The 19,929-nt window shown below is 45.6% G+C and overlaps 1 protein-coding gene across 1 annotated transcript in view; it reads left to right on the top strand.

Annotated features, from left to right (window-relative positions):
• The first annotated feature begins 1,247 nt into the window (after window positions 1-1,247).
• Window positions 1,248-19,929, top strand: part of LOC134225529 (retinoid-inducible serine carboxypeptidase-like) — a 35,594-nt gene continuing 16,912 nt past the window's right edge. The window contains exon 1 of the mRNA XM_062705695.1: window positions 1,248-1,462. Coding sequence (XP_062561679.1) covers window positions 1,402-1,462 — 61 coding nt within the window. The 5' untranslated portion in view covers window positions 1,248-1,401. The remainder of the gene's footprint in view (window positions 1,463-19,929) is intronic.

The raw sequence follows: 19,929 nt of genomic DNA, 5'->3' as shown, positions 1-19,929 counted from the left end.
GTTTCTTGAGAACGGCACAGCTGTTCCATCTCCTCGCACTCCGCTTCTTCCAGGCGGCGTTTCTTCTCCTGAAAAAGGCGGGTCTGCTGTCTCCGCTTCCGTCTATAACGGTTCAAGTACTGCCAGGTACTTTGCTGCAGCACGACCGCCCGCGCTGCGTCCTTCTCCTCCACAAACTGTCTGCACTCTTCGTCGAACCAATCGTTCTGTCGACTTCGCCCCACATACCCGACGTTGTTCTCCGCTGCGTCGTTAATGGCTGCTTTGACTGTATTCCAGCAGTCCTCAAGAGGGGCCTTATCGAGCTCACCGTCTTCCGGCAACTTTGACAGATATCTCGGCAAAAAACATGTTTACTGGGGCTCGGCTGAGATCCCGGTAAAAAAATTAAGTGTGATAGAACTTTAATTGACCATGTATATTCTAACTTTATTCCGTTAGTACTGTAACGATTTGTGATTTGAAAATAACTGATCATGAAGCTCTAGTAATTAACGTAGATAAAAAATTATAATGATAGTAATTCTATTAAATTGAAGTGCTGGAGAAAATATTCTAAACAAGCTATCTCGGTCTTGTCGCAAGAAATGTGGATTTTCAAACAAACGTCTGTACAACAGTCAAAACAAGGTATTGCAGATAGATTCAATCAATATTTTGTCGACAAACTGTCACCGGAAAATGTCAAATGTCACCGGACACAACCTGCTGGACCTGATAAATGAACAAACTGGGCACATGCCTGAGATCTTAAAACTGAATTAGCGTATTTAGTTGCAAAGAACACTTTCTACAAAAATTTCAATAAATTATCTCTAGAAGATACATCGTTAAAATGTGGAACGTCAGCTTCCAACTCGGCACATATCCTCGTCTAGCTAACTGTTATTACCGGAGTACGGACTGGACTGATAACGCTTCTTTAAATTGCTCAATCGAAACAAATATATAACTAGTCATGTATTAGGAAAACGCAAGTATCTTGTCTCACCGCATCCCACTGCTGCTGCTGCTGCTGCTCCATTTCGAGGCCTGATAAGCCACCAATAGTCATTACGTGGGTCTTTCGAGGGAACAACGGAGAGAGTAAGTCGATCACCCACTTTACATTTTTGTCGCTGATATGGGTATGGATGGAGATGTGTCGCCGAAACGCTGCACACCACCTGTAGTAAATAGGTATTGTACTATCCACCGTTATGATTACGGTTATTGGGTATAAAACCAATTATCACACCTAGCGGGAACTTCAGTCACCTGCCGGCTCCGGTAAACGGTGGCAAAGTGTCTCTCCGCGAAGGGTCAATCGGTTCCCGGAAAGTGCTTTCGTTCTAGAATAGCTAATAGGTACCTACTTGAAACCCCGAGGTGATTGTGATTAGACTGAACTGGATTAGTACGATGTGGTCGACGTTCAAAGGTGTTGTGATTCTGATAGCGTTGCTCGGAGCTTGTCGAGCAGGTGAATGTCTTTTTAAGTATAAATTCTTGTATTGTATTTTTTTATTCATTTCGCGGATTAACAAAAAAGTGAATTTTCAATTAACAACACTATGCTAACAATGTGACGAATTCAAAAATGTAGAGCCACTTTACAGAAAGTGAAAGTTTTTCGAGAATGCTGTTGGTGGTATGTCTTTTTTGCTTTCTCGTTCATAACAGATCATTCCATAATGAATGCACATGCTGTGCTTACAGACTACAAATGGAATAAAAACTTGTATAGAAATTACAAATTCCTGCTCTTGTAGCAGAAGCGTTAGCCAGTAGACCACCTGACGTGCTGCTTATCGGTTGAACACATTTGAACTCATTTAGTGAGACAAAATGTTTGATTTTTTTTTTGAAAGAATGTAGTGATGTGAAAGTATTATACGGTGACAACGGATTGTTTAACAACCTTAACAAAGATCGAATTGAATCGTGAAGTAGGAATCACAAATCTTACAATACGCTTAGATTTCACGAGAATCATAAAGCTATAAGCATAGAACGGACCGGCAGTGCTGTGAAGGAACGAGTAGCAAGAGATCTGGAAATGGATTACCCGCTTTGAGCATGCTTCGAGCGTCACACTAGGAGTTAACTTGAGTTATCTATGGTTGAATTTCTCTAAATTAAACACCTTCATCGAAAAAGTATTTGGTAGACGCAGAAGCGGACACCTTCTTGCATAACTAGGAGCAAATATTTTTTCGAAAAAAAGGTTCATACTTTCGAGAAAACCTGCGTTAAGTGCCTTTCGCCATACAAATTTCTGGCGGTTAACTTCAGCTGCTGCAGGTGAATCAACCCCGTAGCGTGGGGTTGGCCGGGTTGGCCCCCGCCAAGGGCGCCAGCCCTCAGGGGGCGCCGGAATCAAGAATTACGGTATGGGAAACAGAACAATTTTATTCGTTACATGGCCAAATAATAACAAACCGACCATAAAGTCTAAAGGTCTATGGCGGAGATATTTCAAGAAATCAAATCTTTCTTCTATCTCAAATAAACAAGTCGAATGATTTGGTCTTAACTTCGACTGTCCTTTCGGTTTCTCTGAGCCTTTCGAAACCGTCTACAAGGGACTAAGAAAAAGTCTAGAAAGCTTATATTCAAAAAGTTATTTGATAATTGTAGATCAGATTGTTACCATTTTCGGGCACAATTACTGCCAAAGTTGTTGACCAAAATTGTAAAAGACCTTTTACGCTAATGACTTATATCGGGTTGGGGTAAGGGTAAGGATGGTGTAGATTTAAGAGAAATTTGCTCATTTCATTCAGAAAAACTTCATTTAGTCCGAAAAATGATCATCATGGACGCATTTGACCCTAGGATATTTGACCTGGCGGCATTACGATAAGCAGCGATAATGTGTCTTGATTAAATGACTACTTTGATTATCATTTATCAAAGTTCTCGTAGATTAGCAAAATTTATCCACAACACCACGGCATACAAGAAACAAGGCAGGCTCAGCACGCATGTAAACATTCAGTTTGAATGTAAACATGTGACGTAAGTACTATCTTAGCACAAGCTGAACCGAGACGATGCTCTACGGTCTCAGCATGCTTACTTTTGTACTCCAACATGTGGCGATAAAATATGCGTCACTCTTGAAGTGTAATTTTTCTTACGAGCCTACCTTGTTGTCTGTATACCGTGCACAACACATACAACATGGCCGGGGTTCAGCCAAAACACACTGATCGATCAGGCGGTAGGACTGTTTGGATCGACATATCCACGCGGCAAAAAGAATAATTTTACACAGTTTTCATATTTATTTGACTAGACGTGATACAGTACAAACATGACTATTAACCTACGTTGTGTATACTGATAGATAGCTTATAGCTATACAATAATGTGTGGTGCTAATAATGGCAATGATAGAGCTCAGCACCGATAATAAAACTACAGTAGCTTGACCGAACACACACCAAGCGCCAACGAAAAATTACCGATTTTTCTGCTCAAACTTTCATTTATCAGATTTAATTGATCGCAAATCGTATTGGATATCCCTCAACCCCATAACTGAGGATGTCCTACTGCAAATGTATGCTTAAATTGATATGAAACAATGAACGAACAAAATATCACAAGTCAGTCGAAAAGCCGCTTGGTGCGGTTTGGCTGAACCCCGACCACATGCGCCAAGCATTCATAGCCTCATTTCACCACATGGCCCTCCTGCTTCCGATGTCGATTCCGACCACTTCACCCAACTTCCATATCCAAACCACTGACAGACCCATTTTTATGTTGTATCTTTCTTGATCCGAAATCCGATAGCGATTTCGATCATCGATTGATCCACTTTAGATTTGGATTTTCTTGTTCCAACCATTTGACATTAGTATATGATTTGTCACGATTTTCAAATCTCTTTTCTTTGCTATGTACTTGCAAGTACGTCAGTTCCTTCCACTAAGAGCAAGAAACAGCCGTTAGGACACTATGAGCTGTAAATAAGTAACTTTCAGCAATTTTAATGATCTTTCAGCATGGATGTTCTAACAGATTCCATACGAGGATTCAGAAATGCCCATGACTCTACCAAGTTCCTAACATATCTCACCATATTTTGCAAATTAGTGTAAAAGCTCACAACATTCAAAAACTTTCCAGTGACATACCGCCTAATATACTGCTTGTTATATGAAGCATCTTCAATCCACTAAACTTTTTAATCTTACTGTTCTACAAGATGAGCCAATTGTGAAATATTGCACATTTTTCCTTAGTAAGAGAGGGGCGCCAAACAAAAAAAAAATTCGCCAAGGGCGCCGGGAGTCCACGCTACGGCTGTGCCTGTAATATTCATATTTTTTTTGGTGTGTACATTAGGTATAATGGACGTTAAGCAAAAGTCTGCCTTTTTATGTCATGTGCTGTTCTTTGGATCATTTTATGCTTATGTGACCATTAAGCGTCCTGCGAAACGCGGGACGCCTATCTGGATTACACCACTGGATTGGGAATGAACACAACAAAAGTGCATTTCGGGTTTCTTCCTAAGCAATGGAGGGGGAATCTGCTCAACAGACATCCTGGGTTGTCCAGGAAGTGCGGGGTTAGGGACCACCTCCAACAGCAAACGAGGGAGGCAGGACTACATCCCCGACCCGCTAAACCGTTTCAATTGCCGCCAAGCCCATCGTCCCTTCGGTACAACCAGAAAGTAATGCTTCAAAGGGGGCCAGTGCACAACGCACCATCGAGGTTATCTGCGTGTCCTGGCAGCATCGAACTTCGTGACTCGCTTTTTTAGCTCAGCTTTTTAGCTCGTGCCAGCGCATTGCCGGCTTTCCTGGTGGCCTTACCACGCCCTATGTCCTCGGCAGGTGGGAAGGGTCGACTTCGCGCCTGCTTCCCTCTGCACGGCTGGTATCAAGAATGATGATGCCGCGTACACCCCAAATTGACCTATCTGCGATAGGGCCAATTCGCCAACACACAGAGGGACTTGCCAACGCGATGCCTACGCCTGCCCCAGCCTTGACGAGGACCCCTTTCCGTCCTCGGGCTCGGAACCCGCCTCGAGTTCAGGCGCCACCTTCTGTGTAGCTCCGAGACGATTTGGACGATAGCCGATAAAACGGCGTTCCAGCCAACTTCATCTTTACACATCCTCCGGACTATGTTGTCCGGGGTAGTGTCCAGACCACATGTGGTCACGCATTGTGCGAAAACGTGGGCACACGAACAACACGTGTTCCGCCGTTTCCTCTAAACCCGCCTCGCCCGAGTGTCCGAACCGGTGTAGATACTGTCTGAAGCAACCATGGCCTGTAAGGACCTGGGTCAGGTGGAAAGTAATTTCCCCATGGCGCCTCTTGACCCACGTACCTATTTCCGGTATCAACCTGTGTCCATCTACCCTGGAACTGTCCCACGCACGCTGCCATTTGACCATTGAGGCTAACCTGACAGTCCTACGGATGCCTCTCGTGCCGCGCATTTCGAAGCACTCTATGTCTTCACCGATAACGATGTCAATGGGCATCATACCGGCGATGACGCAAAGTGCATCGTGCGACACGGTACAGTACGCGCTCGCAACTCACAAGCACATGAGCCTATACGTACTTTCTAACTTCGTTCTGTAGCAGTTAATACGCAGAGCCGTGCCCCAAGCTAGCCCCCCATACCTCAGTATGGACAGAGCGACACTAGCAAAAGCTTGCGCTTGCTGGCATAAACCGTAGAATTATTGGACATCATCCGGGACAATGCCACTATAGGCGTAATTGACGTGGCTACCAAAGGTGAGCTTATCGTCGATCATTACCCCCAAGAGTTTGATGGAGCGTTCAGAGGTGAGCGCGCAGTTGCCTGCCCTTATCACCACTTGTTCCGACTTTCGGTTGTGTGTGTGTGTGTGTTTTTTTTTCTTTCTAAACAATGGAGGGGGAATCTGCTCAACAGACATCCTGGGTTGACCAGGAAGTGCTAGGTTAGGGGCCACCTCCAATGAGGGAGGCAGGACTGCATCCCCGACCAGCTAAACCGTTTCCATTGTCGCCAAGCCCATCGTCCCTCCGGTACAACCAGAAAGTAATGCTTCAAAGGGGGCCAGTGCATAACGCACCCTCGAGGTTAGCTGCGTGTCCTTGCAGCATCGAACATCGTGACTCGCTTTTTTAGAAGAACACCATGGTATCGTGCCAGCGCATTGCCGGCTTTCCAGGTGGCCTTACCACGCCCTATGTCCTCGGAAGGTGGGCAGGGTCGACTTCGCACCTGCTTCCCTCTGCACGACTGGTATCAAGAATGATGATGCCGCGTGCACCCCAAATTGACCTTTCTGCGATAGGGCCTATTCGCCAGCACACAGAGGGACTTGCCGACGCGAGGCCTACGCCTGCCCCAGCCTTGACGAGGACCCCTTTCCGTCCTCGGGCTCGGAACCCGCCCGGTTGACCGACGCCGCCAAAGCGACGATACCATGTTGTTCTTCGCGCGGCCACTTGTTCGATAAAAGGATCGAGTTCGACCATAGAGCATGACCACCGGTATGACCCATGAAGCCAACTCCGATCCCTTGGACCACCTCTTATTTGCGCCTGAACTAGCCACCCTTGAGTCCACGCGCCACCTTATGGGTAGCTTCGAGACGATTTGGGTGACAGCCGATAAAACGGCGTTCCAGCCAACTTCATCTTTACACATCCTCCGAACTAGGTTGTCCGGGGTAGTGTCCAGACCACATGTGGCAAGCATGTGGTCACGCATTGCGCGAAAACGTGAGCACACGAACAACACGTGTTCCGCCGTTTCCTCTAAACCTGCGCACACCAAACACTCGGGCGAGGCCGAGCAAGCCAGCTGCGTTACCTGCACTTTGATTTTGCAGCACGCTTAAACGCCGGGCACATCAAACCCCCCATGGGGTGCTTGCTGTTCACAGATTTGCTGGAACAAATCAAACAATTGGGAGGGTTCGTGCAGCATTGTGCCTTATGTCCCTCCAATCCGCAGCGTCGGCAGAGATTGCTTCTGTCAGGGCCTTTGCAGTCCCATTGCTTGTGCTCCGGTTCCAGGCACTTGAAGCAAACTTCGGGTTGCTCGTATATGCTCACAGGTCATACCGACCATCCCACCTTGACGCTCTCTAACTTGACTACCTTGGAGGCGTCCGCTGCAGATAGCCGAACCAATGCTACCTGCGTCCCTGCCGGACCTTTCCGTAGCCGAACGGCTGCGGTGGTCGTCTCCACTTCACACTGTCGCCGCAGTGCCGTGACGAGCTCTTCGACTTCGGTGATCTCGTCCAGGTCTGTAACCCTTAGATTCACCTCCGTCGTGAGTGCCCTCACCTTGACCGTCTCGCCTAGGACCTCCTCCGCCAACTTCTTGTAGGCGGCGCCCTTTTGCGAGACGCCCCGCTTCAGCTCGAGTATCATCTCGCCCATCCGGGTACGTCTTATTCGACGTACGTCGGCGCCGAGTTCACCGAGCTTGACGTCACTCCTCATCGCCTTCAAAACATCCGAGTACTCAGCCTCGTCCGCCGTGATGACTAGGGCATCGCCCCTGGAGCGATTGGCGCCTACCCTAGACTTCTTGCTACCCTCATTCGCCTGGGCCTTCTTTTCGGCCCTTGACGTCTTCGGTTTCCTCTTGTTCTTGACCAGGGTCCAGGAGGCGTCACCCCCCTCTATTTCCCTGGTCTGGTGCGGCTGAGAACTTTCAGCCTGCCGTAACCCCTTATCACCGTCTTTCCTGAGTGGACGGACCTTTCCAGGTCCTTCCTCCCCCGGTTTTGGAGGTACCTGACCGGGGTTCAGCTTCCCAGCCCCACTACCCTTGTTCGGGGTAGTAACCCTCCGCGTTTGGAGCGGCCCCCAGGGAGCTCATCCCCTGGAGACTGTCTCCCCCGTTTTTGTGTCTGCTCCGTTGGAGCAGACGTACCCGCAAATACTTGAGCCTCAGTCTGGGTAGACTTTGGCACCACCGTCTTCGCTGGCACGCCTTCGGTTGATTCGACCTTGCCCGAGTCCGCGAATCCTTGGGCCTCAGTCTGGGTAGACCTCGACTCCACCGATTTCACGGGTTTACACTTGGCCGTCCCGACCGCCCTCTCCAGCTTGGCGTCCAGCATCGACTTTCGAAGTTTCTGCAAGCTCCTCTTGAGGTCCTTGCTGATATTATGCTTCGATGACGGCGTCCAGCTGTTCCGTCGCCACCTCGAAGGCCGAAAGCCCATCGCGTTTGCGGTTCATCGCCTCCACAAGCCATGGGCCGTCAATAACCCCTACCGGCGTTTTTATAGCCGAGAGGAAGGTTGAGTGACCCACGCTGGCGCTGCGCACTGAGCTGCCGACTATTGCCTCTGGCCTCCTAGGCGGAGACCTGAACAACCCACCTCTTGCGAAGGGGTTTTCGCCTACACTACTACCACTAATTGAAGAATTGACTTGGTTTTCCATTTTGGTCCCACGAGTTGCTCGGGAAAAGAGGTCCACCACGCCAGAGCCCAGCATGACGCGGTAAGGGACAATTACTGTGGAGGGTGCCCAGATACCCCACAGGCTCCGTTAAAGGCCTAGCTTATTATTTCACCCCCCTGGCCATGCATCCCCTCGGCACGGGTCGCTAGACGCCTTGGGATTAGGGGTTAGGGACGATGGTCCCGGTCCAACTCGCAGTGGCCATGGGGAGGGGTCGTCAAGCCCTTGGACAAAGTCCCTGCTGCCCCCTGCCCCCTGCTGTGTGTGTGTGTGTGTGTGTGTGTGTGTGTGTGTGTGTGTGTGTGTGTGTGTGTGTGTGTGTGTGTGTGTGTGTGTGTGTGTGTGTGTGTGTACAAACTGTTATGGTAGAAAGATGTATGTTTAAACAGTCAGATTTAATCCGGGAGTTAGAAAGTGCTAGCTCTATTGCAGCTCCAGTGACCTATTTCAGACTGCCTGGTGTTTCATGACCAGTCCGAGGTCACTTTTGCTACCATTATCAAATGGACAATAGATCCATAAACAAACTTCCGGATTATCCAATCCAGCGCGTATTTAGTCAAATGGTCACTTGCACCCGAATCCAGCTTGAAATGGATGACGTCACCGTTTGACGTGAAAGGCTGGTCACGGTGTACCATAAAACTCACCCCTTTCTGACTCATGGCAGTATGCACTTCCTTGTCCTTCTTCCTGCGGTCCTTCTTCATGTGGCCGATTTGGCCGCACTTGTGGCACTTGCCCTTGAATTTGTCACCACGCTTGTGACGCTGATAGCCCGCAAATACCGCCGGCCTGTCGTCGACGGTCTCGTCCATGCGGTCCGCACGTTTTTGCTCTTCCGCGAGCAACCTTTGCTTGACCAAATCCAAGTTGAGGTCCTCTTCCTTAATGTTTCCCAGCGCCGCTCCAAGGGGATCATACGGGTCAGGTAAACTTAGAAAAAGCTGGGACACGAGATCTCCGTCCTCAAGCTTCGCACCGGCCGTTTTGAGTTGCCTTACCAAATCGTCGAACCAAAAGGTGGGACCGCATCGATGCTCCCTCCTTCATCCGTAGGCGACTTCCGGAAGACTTCCAGAACCTCATCCACCAAGAATCCAACAATTCGATCTCCATTGTCGAACTTCACCTCGCCATTTTCCTCTTCTGGCAAATCCAGGGCTGTTACAAACTAGTCGAATTCCAATCCGCGAAATCCGCGACTAGCAAATTGAAACCCGCGACTGTAAAAACAAATCCGCGACTAACAAAAATATGGTTTCTTACTTCAAAACACGTTTTATAATTTTTAAAATTTTCAATATTTTTGCTTTTAATCTATTGGCATATTGGTCAATAGAAAACATAATGAAAGAACATTCGCTAATTTATGTAATATCTAAAACTGCATAGTTAACGCTTCAACCATATCATGAGCTACAGAAAATATATGTGCAGCGTTGAACTATGCCCGAAAGAAATTCAACGCAACATTACCGGGGAACTCCCTCATTTGAATCGATGTTGTATCATTGCATTTCTTTATAAATTGGTTGTGCAGATGATAGTCTGTTGTCATAGGTAAATGCCAGTTAGATCAAGGGCTTTATTTGAATTATACTTTTTAGTACGCTATATACTGCCGCTAACCGCAAGTCGAGCACATCTGTATATGGGCCTCCATATACAGATGTGCTCGACTTGCGGTTAGCGACAGTATAGTATTCTTCTAATCTCTACTATCGTTTTACAAGGGCTTGGACGCATCAATAATCCGTCAGGCTATTTATTGATCAGTCATTGCATTGTGTACTTCCATTAATCCACCATTTAGGAAAGGATAAGAACAATTTCTTCAAAAGCAAGCGATTCTCTACAAAGCTCTGCAGAGGCCCGAACAAAGCTTGATGATTCTGACTAAAAAGCACTCAGGCGAAATAATACCAGATGCAGACAAGAACGGTTCTAAAGCCTGCGAATTTTTAAGAACTTGGATAATGTTCACGATTTGAAAAATGATGTCAAGACATATGAAATAATGGATGGGTATTGGACGGGTATTGGACACGACGGCAGACTCGACACGTTGTTCATTTGCCAGAAGAGCGTCAAGCGAAGATAGCATGCGCTAGACATCCCAGAAGAGGTCGTATGCTTCATGGTAGGCCGCGTTACACGAAGGCGTTTTGCCATCTATACTGCCGCTAACCGCAAGTCGAGCACATCTGTATATGGGCCTCCAAATACAGATGTGCTCGGCTTGCGGTTAGCGGCAGTATAGTGAGCATTACAACGCCGTATGTGCTATCCATCGTAGGATTCGTTCGGAGTCTCTAGGCTCAAGTCAAGTTCAGTCAGACAGTTTGTTACAACTAAGTAATCACGAACGAACTCTCAGTGGATATAAGAACAGCGAGGAATTTTGAAGCGCGGGTAATGGAACAAAAACTAGTCTACCAAAAAGTGGTTTCAATGATTGGGGCAACTGAATGTCGCCATAATCATTGAAAGGTGATCTGATCCTTTCTCACAAAAAGAAAGGTCGAACAATTCACAAGGAGGATGGTCAAAATGTGACATTCTCAACCTAGACCTAAATCCTTCAGCAGCAAGTTAACATACCACCGGAGAATTGCGCACAAAGAAAAGATTACTGCAAGACACTTGAGGATGCAGATGAACCATATTTCCACCACCCTTAGAAAAGGAGCCATACAGCTGGCAGGAAACCCAGGATACCAGTCCTCAGGGAGAAGCCGGAACCGTCTGGACCTTATAATCGCAATTTTGGTCTATTTTATTAGTGTTTTGTGTTTTTTCTCTATCCTTTATCCTTACAATCATTTTAATGTAGGAGTAATTTTATTTCAAAATCACTAGCGAAGTTCTTGTTTGCCTGGCAAGACGGTCCATCTGGTCCGCCCTTCCTCCTAATTTAAATTGCTAAGAGGAATTAGAAGGTCCTTTCCTCATTGGTGTTGAACCTAATATTATAAGGGGTCGTTCAAAAATGATGTCACAGGTTTTTGGGGGGAGGGGGTTTAAGCTTTTGTGACAGTACATGTACTAGGTATTCAAAAAGGGTGACAGAGGGGGGGAGGGGGTCTTGAAATCCCAAAAAGTAGTGGACGTCATATTTGAATCGTCCCTAAGTATAAAAACACCTAAATAAAGACAGCTTCGAACAGCTATCAGTTCCGTCCCGGCAGTTGCAGGTGTGAATAAGTATTACTGCGTTTGATCCGACATTATCGTCGACCCTCTAGGCAGCGCAAGTTATTATAATTGTAATTCCACAATTAGCGGCACAAAAGTTCTAAGCAATAAAATAAATAGGGGAAAAGACGGCTTTGGCAGGTTTTGTTCTATTATTGGCAGGGGGGTTTATGTCGACCAAATTTTATGAAATTTGGCCACAATATTCTTTGATATGCAAAGAATGTTTAGGCCAAAATTGAGCATTCATTTCATTTCATTTATTTAGTTAACATCTAAACAGATAACACTGAATCAACAATTTGACGCCACAATGCACGGTTCGAGGCCGCATCTCTCCATCCTCGGATACGCCCCACGCTCACCAAGTCGTTCTGCACATCTGCCCATCTCGCTCGCTGCGCTCCACGCCGTCTCGTACCTGCCGGATCGGAAGCGAACACCATCTTTGCAGGGTTGCTGTCCGGCATTCTTGCAACATGTCCTGCCCATCGTACCCTTCCGGCTTTAGCTACCTTCTAGATATTGGGTTCGCCGTAGAGTTGGGCGAGCTCATGGTTCATTCTTCGCCGCCACACACCGTCTTCTTGCACACCGCCAAATATGGTCCTAAGCACCCGTCTCTCGAATACTCCGAGTGCTTGCAAGTCCTCCTCGAGCATTGTCCATGTTTCATGTCCGTAGAGGACAACCGGTCTTATAAGCGTCTTGTACATGACCCATTTGGTGCGGCGGCGAATCTTTTTCGACCGCAGTTTCTTCTGGAGCCCGTAGTAGGCCCGACTTCCACAGATGATGCGCCTTCGTATTTCACGACTAACGTTGTTGTCAGCCGTTAGCAAGGATCCGAGGTAGACGAATTCCTCGACCACCTCGAAGGTATCCCCATCTATCGTAACACTGCTTCCCAGGCGGGCCCTGTCGCGCTCGGTTCCGCCCACAAGCATGTACTTTGTCTTTGACGCATTCACCACCAGTCCAACTTTTGTTGCTTCACGTTTCAGGCGGGTGTACAGTCCCCGGCGCGATTCGAACGAACTGGAGTGTTCGCCTGAAATCTTCACACAGTTTTGCACACCATCCACCGTTGCTTTGATCAGTCTGGTAAGCTTCCCAGGGAAGCTGTTCTCGTCCATAATTCCCCATAGCTCTACGCGGTCTATACTGTCGTATGCCGCCTTGAAATCAACGAACAGATGGTGCGTTGGGACCTGGTATTCACGGCATTTTTAAAGGATTTGTCGTACAGTAAAGATCTGGTCCATTGTCGAGCGGCCGTCAAAGAAGCCGGCTTGATTCCCACGAACTCGTTCACTAATGGTGACAGACGACGGAAGATGATCTGAGATATCACTTTGTAGGCGGCATTAAGGATGGTGATCGCTCGAAAGTTCTCACACTCCAGTTTGTCGCCTTTTTTGTAGATGGGGCATATAACCCCTTCCTTCCACTCCTCCGGTAGCTGTTCGGTTTCCCAGATTCTGACTATCAGTTTGTGCAGGCAAGTGGCCAGCTTTTCCGGGCCCATCTTGATGAGCTCAGCTCCGATACCATCCTTACCAGCTGATTTATTGGTCTTTAGCTGTTGAATGGCATCCTTAACTTCCCTCAAGGTGGGGGCTGGTTGGCTTCCATCGTCCGCTGAACTGAAGTAGTACTCTCCTCCGCTGCCTTGACTTTCACTGCCTGTACTCTCAGCGCCATTCAGATGTTCCTCGTAGTGCTGCTTCCACCTTTCGATCACCACACGTTCGTCCGTCAAGATTCTTGACTCAAGATGCTCCCATCCTTATCCCGGCACATTTCGGCTCGCGGCACGAAGCCTTTGCGGGATGCGTTGAGCTTCTGATAGAACTTGCGTGTATCTTGAGAACGGCACAGCTGTTCCATCTCCTCGCACTCCGCTTCTTCCAGGCGGCGTTTCTTCTCCTGAAAAAGGCGGGTCTGCTGTCTCCGCTTCCGTCTATAACGTTCCACGTTCTGCCGGGTACCTTGCTGCAGCGCGACCGCCCGCGCTGCGTCCTTCTCCTCCAGAATCTGTCTGCACTCTTCGTCGAACCAATCGTTCCGTCGACTTCGACCCATATACCCGACGTTGTTATCCGCTGCGTCGTTAATGGCTGCTTTGACTGTATTCCAGCAGTCCTCAAGAGGGGCCCCATCGAGCTCACCCTCTTCCGGCAACGCTGCCTCGAGATGCTGCGCGTATGCAGTGGCGACATCAGGTTGCTTCAGTCGCTCTAGTTCGTACCGCGGCGGTCGTCGGTACCGAACATTGTTGATGACGGATAGTTTTGGACGCAGTTTAACCATCACCAGATAGTGATAAGAGCCGATGTTAGCGCCACGATATGTCCTGACGTCGATAATGTCGGAGAAGTGCCGTCCATCAATCAGAACGTGGTCGATTTGTGATTCTGTTTGCAGTGGTGATCTCCAGGTGTACCGATACGGGAGGCTGTGTTGGAAGTAGGTGCTACGAATGGCCATATTCTTGGAGGCGGCGAAATTAATTAGTCGTAGGCCGTTTTCGTTCGTCAGCCGGTGAACGCTGAACTTCCCAATAGTCGGTCTAAACTCCTCCTTTTGGCCAACCTGAGCGTTCAAATCTCCTATGATGATTTTGACGTCGTGGCTTGGGCAGCTGTCGTACTCACGTTCCAGCTGCGCGTAGAATGCGTCCTTATCATCATCAGTGCTTCCGGAGTGTGGGCTATGGACGTTGATTATGCTGAAGTTGAAGAACCGGTCTTTGATCCTCAACTTGCACATTCTTTCATTGATCGGCCACCACCCGATCACGCGCCTTTGCATATCGCCCATTGTCGGGGCCGAACGAATATCCTTCCATCACATTTTTCTTTTTTTTTATATATCATCTTGTAACTTTGCTTCTCCGTCTATTTCCACCGGAGAGCATTTTCTCATCTCTTTTTTTCTCCTACTTTCTCTATTTTACACAAAAAAAATACCCCGAATCATGGCCAGCTACCAACCGCGCCATGTCGGGGCCGAGCGAATATCCTTAGGACATCCGTCGAATATCTGAATTATCATGGGCTGTGTACTCACAAGTATGTTCTGACAGAACGAGTAGCGCTAGTGATACATAGACGATGTACCCAATATTCGAATTAGTATCGTCCCTTTCTTTGTTTCGTTCTGTCAATCGAGCTCATATTCGTGTGCTAATGGGCGCCTACTATTCGAACGCCGATTGCTTCGATTTAGAAATTCAAATCTCATTCAAATAATTCATGCTTCCATTTCTTATCTTTGATTATTATTTTAACACAATCCGCTACTACCACACCCATCACTATGAAAGCTGTTCCCAGCTCGTGTGTGTTGCCGCAGCTCTGGTAGATGGTATGATTACCTCTAAACGTTCGCACCATTGATCCCTTCCAACAAACCTCCTGCAGCGCTACGATGCCGAATCCACGGTCCTTGAGCACATCGGCGAGTATGCGTGTGCTCCCGATGAAGTTGAGAGATTTGCAGTTCCACGAACCGAGTTTCCAATCGCTAGTCCCTTTTCGTTGCAGTGGTCTTCGCCGATGGTTCCGGTCCGTACTCTCTTGTTGATTGTTCGTTGCGTGAGTTTTTTTGGCTGGCTTGCAGGGCCTGACACCAAACCCCCTAAATTTCCGGAGGACCATGGTGCACAGTTTCACTTAGAGTCCCTCGCTGGCACTCGGACGATGATCAGCCGCCCCTAACATGGAGAACAGACGCTGTTGTGAGCCGATCCTGACATGGAGAACAGACGCTCAATAAGATTTGCACCTCCGGAGAGGAGCAAACCCCCCCTTCCCTGTCAGCATACGACCATAGTTCCCACCGGGGTTGGTTACCCGATCTTCCCTAAGGTTGCTCGTATCCCGGCCAGCACCGCGGGGAGGTAGGGATAGGAGTTGCTGGGTAAGAGGCTAAGGACCGCGAGATGGGGTCTATTTTATTCCTTCAGGTACGCGAAGTACCAATGGAACGCTTTACTCAGCATTTGCCGTGCCCGTGAGCATAATCAGTCATAAAAAACCCCCCTGACAATAATAGAACAAAACCTGCCAAAGCCGTCTTTCCCCCTAGTTCTCGGCATTTCAGTAATCCAGAAATGCAATATGATCGATCTGATAATTCGGCAGACTTTCTATGTGTCCACTTAAACCAAAATCCATACGCCTAATGAAAGGTTATTCAAATACCGTGTGTTTGGATCTTGACGAAGTTTGCAAACGTCCACATAATTGACATGTTGAATTGATCCTTAAATTAAATTGAGGGAAATCGCGATTTTCGCGAGAGCGTAGTTATAAATCCGCGATTTTCGCGACAATGTTTGACGGAACCGCGAATCTAGGACCATCTTCACGCGAACACTCCAGTTTTCAAAACCAGGTCCACCGGAATACTAGGGAATTCCGTGCGCAGTTTCGTTCGGGGTGCCCATAACCACTTGTAGGTATGACTTGTAGATTTCTTTAGTATTCACATTTCTCTATAAAAATAATGCTTCTTCCGAAACTATACCTAAGGCCAGCAAACTATTACTCCCGAAACATACCGAACCGTTCGACAAGTCAATAGAGAAGGATAGCAAATTGATCAGTTAAAAAAATCACGTGTAGCTAACTAAAACACGTTGGAGTCGAATAGATTTTTAGACTAATCTCGATTTTATTCGAGAGTAGTAGGGACACGGCAGGTATTTTCGTCTGTTCGTCATAGTCTCGAAAACCAATAAAAGAGACGCTTTTTTGTAAAACTCATACGTACCAAATCGTAAGCTCAGGAGAAACGTTCTGCTATAGTGGAGTTCTAGCAAATGTACGTTGCTTTCGTTGGTTTTAGTCCCTACGACGATGGACGGAAATACCTGCCGTGTCCCTAGTAATAGCTTTCTTTAATAGCCAGAGCTGGTCCAACGCACAAATTGAACTTCTATGTGTGTGTGTCATCCTCTATCCCTCACCCAGCTGGGGGCGTTGGTCAAGTATAGTACCAATGAGCTAGACTTTACTAAGGTGGCGCAGATCAGCGCTGCGTGCCACTAGTTCTCTTTTTGCCTTTCTCGTACAACTAAGTTGTACCGAAAGGCTATCATTTCACTCCGAAAACAAACTTTTTATAGAAGCCTCTGAGACCCATAGTATTATATACCAATCGACTCAGCTCGACGAGCGTGTGTCTGTCCGTGTGTATGTATGTGTGTATGTGTGTGTATGTGTGTGCACAAAAGCTATAAAAAACATTAGACAACTTTTCGTATAGTAATCCTTAACCGATTTTCTCGCAACAAGTTTCATTCGGCAGGGGACAAAGCCTCGTTGATCACTATTGAATTTTATAACGATCGGTCATTGCGTTTAAAAGTTATGAAGAAAATGGTACATCGGACCATATAAACCCCATATAAGGTTGGTGTCTTAACTAAATGCGAGAAAGGCACCACCAACGCTAGATGGATTAATCTGGGTTTTTACTCTCTCACTGATCTTATGCAACGCAAATAGTGACGTCACTATTTGCGTTGCATAAGAACAGCGGCAGAGTGAAAAAGATAACTAGTGGCACACAGCGCTGATCTGCGCCACCTTAGTAAAGTCTAGCTCCTTGAAGTAGTACTACGAATAATTTGATCATATCGCATGTTCCGTAATGGTGCCTTTTTTGTTATGAAGACTAGTACTACAAAAAGGAATTACTTGTGGGGCAAGGAACCTCAGGAAGTGTAGGGAATGGGATGTACCGTCAAACGGGGTGACTTGCACACTTGGGTTTTCCACAAGTTTTTGTTTTTTTACAATAAAAATATACCCAAACATAGGGTGACCATATGGTATCCTAAAGGAGGACATGTCCTCCTTTTTCATTAAAAATCAGATGTCCTCCTTTTATTCTAAAATGTCCTCCTTTTGAGATATTTTGAGAAAACAGTTACATGAATAACTTTTTCTGAAGAAATTCTAGTTTAATATTATTAAATTTATAAACAATACTACAACAGAGATTTATCCAGAGCTAAAAAAACGTTGCACACGTTTATGCTTTTTTGGTTTCTAATCAGACATATTTTCCCTACTCGGATGTGAGCCAGCCAAGGGCTGAAAGCCTCCTTAATAAAGATACAAAAAAACATATTTTCCTTTATAAGTTTTCGAATAAATTCAATGTGAATATCCTAAATAAATCAGTGACTTACAGTAATACAGCTGTCGAAGATATCAAAAAGAATCGAAATTGTGAAAAATGGATTAGGAAAAAAATGCATATACTTCTCAACCAACGAATTGCCCTTTGAACGAATCGCACGGTAAGTATCTTGATTATGTGGCACAAAGAGCAGGCGCTAAGTTATGCCTAGAACGGTATGGAAATCTGAACTAATCAAAACAGTTTTGGGTTTCTTTTGTTAAAATACAAACAGTTTTAAATTTATTCAGTTGAGAACTTTGTGGAATGGTCGTACAGTTAACGGTATCATACTCATTCACATGCCTTAAATTGTGATTCTCAATGGCATTGACAAAAATCTTCACTGGTCTACTAGATATCTTATGTTTGTTTCTATTCTAACCTAATGTTGACATGTTCTCTATTGCTAAATGCTCAGAATGCGATGAGCTTTTGATGTTAAAATTCTGTGTAATATCGCCGAAAAGGCCAGCATAATGATATTCAACATTTGTTCATTGTTGATCTTAAAATTAGTTGAAGCCACCATTTTCCTAATATAACGATAGTGTATGCAGTTTATAATTGGAAAGTACTTGAGTAATGAGGGTTGGAAATGTTCCATCTGGAGATGTCTCGCTTAACTTTTCAAAAGGACCTAAGTAACATTTTTTTCGTGAATTAATTTGAATAGCGCAATCAATAGCTTTCATGTTGTTCTGTTGATTGAGCTATTCAAATTAATTCATGAAAAAAATGTTACTTAGGTCCTTTTGAAAAGTTAAGCGAGATGTATTGTTAATGAAGTAGAAGAAGATGACGTATTTGCCTCGACTTACAATAACTTCTTCCAATAAACTTTAATGTGCATAAGTCTAACAAATCATATTAAAAACAAAAACCGATCGATGTTTTTTATGTCCTCCTTTTTGATCGAATGTCCTCCTTTTTCGCAGCGATTCGGGTGAATTGTCCTCCTTTGAGAAAATTTCATATGGTCACCCTACCCAAACATCGACTTATGTCATCACGCATCTTTAGTTTACATTGTATTTGTTGTGCCTAGTTGGTATTTAGGTGCAAATATAACTCACTGTTGTTTTTTTGTATTATTTTGTGAAACTGTTTCGTCAATTGAAAGTCGAACGTCGTAAATCGTAAGTTCGTATAGCAAATTGAAAATTATTTCACCAAAATCGATCCCCTCTCCGGTTACAGTATCTAGGGGAAACCGCCAAATGTTGAACGGCTAATTTTGTCGCCTATTGTTGAACTCCCATAAGAAATGCATGTGCGTTCAACATTAGGCGAAGAAATTAGCCGTTCAACATTTGGCGAATTACCCTAATTAGTTATGTAATTCCGCAAAAACTATAAAATAATAAAACTGTTTGTTTTTGAAATATATCAACTTTTTTTGAAATTTGACCCCCTGCGGGGTGACTTGCAACAACTGATACTTGATTGTTTTATTTTTCTAAAACTGCTGATTCAGTTATTAAATATTTTTTCTTTAAACTAGCATTGATTTTATGTTACAGAATTCCTTTAGCAAGCCGCGAAACTACAAGAAACCTCCAGGAAGTCGCATGTATGCTAATTTTTCAAAGAAAACTTTGATGCCAAAATTATGAATCCTGCAATAAATTATGAATCCTGCAAAAACACAGATAGAAAAAAAAAATTCTAAGCCTTCAATGAGGTATGGGACCAATTTTCGGCATAGTATCTGTTTTGTCATATTCTACAAAACCAACGGAATTTGGTCACTTTTTGGCTTGCAATAAGCTTGTTTGTTGCTGGATAAAATACAAATAGTAATATGAAGGGTTTAACTGTATTATGTGTCTCGAGAAAAACACAAATATTGCGGATTCCTGCTGGTTACATCTCAGGTAATCGCAACAGCCACTAAATATAACAGATTCAATATGAATCTTCCCCATCGTATGCACTTGCCATGAAAAACACTCTCTATGTGCTCAGTGACTCTGGTGGTCTTTCGCTAATACAATCGAGCACTGCTGTCAATTGGCAAAAAACACGTGGTTTTCGTTTCAGCGGGAAAATTTTCCCTATCTTTTAAGCCGGCGGCTATCTTGACGTTTAC

This window comes from Armigeres subalbatus, chromosome 3 (assembly GCF_024139115.2).
Source record: "Armigeres subalbatus isolate Guangzhou_Male chromosome 3, GZ_Asu_2, whole genome shotgun sequence".
NCBI classification, from domain to species: domain Eukaryota; kingdom Metazoa; phylum Arthropoda; class Insecta; order Diptera; family Culicidae; genus Armigeres; species Armigeres subalbatus.
Note: the sequence above shows the minus strand (reverse complement) of the source record. Positions and strands in the feature narration are given on the sequence as shown.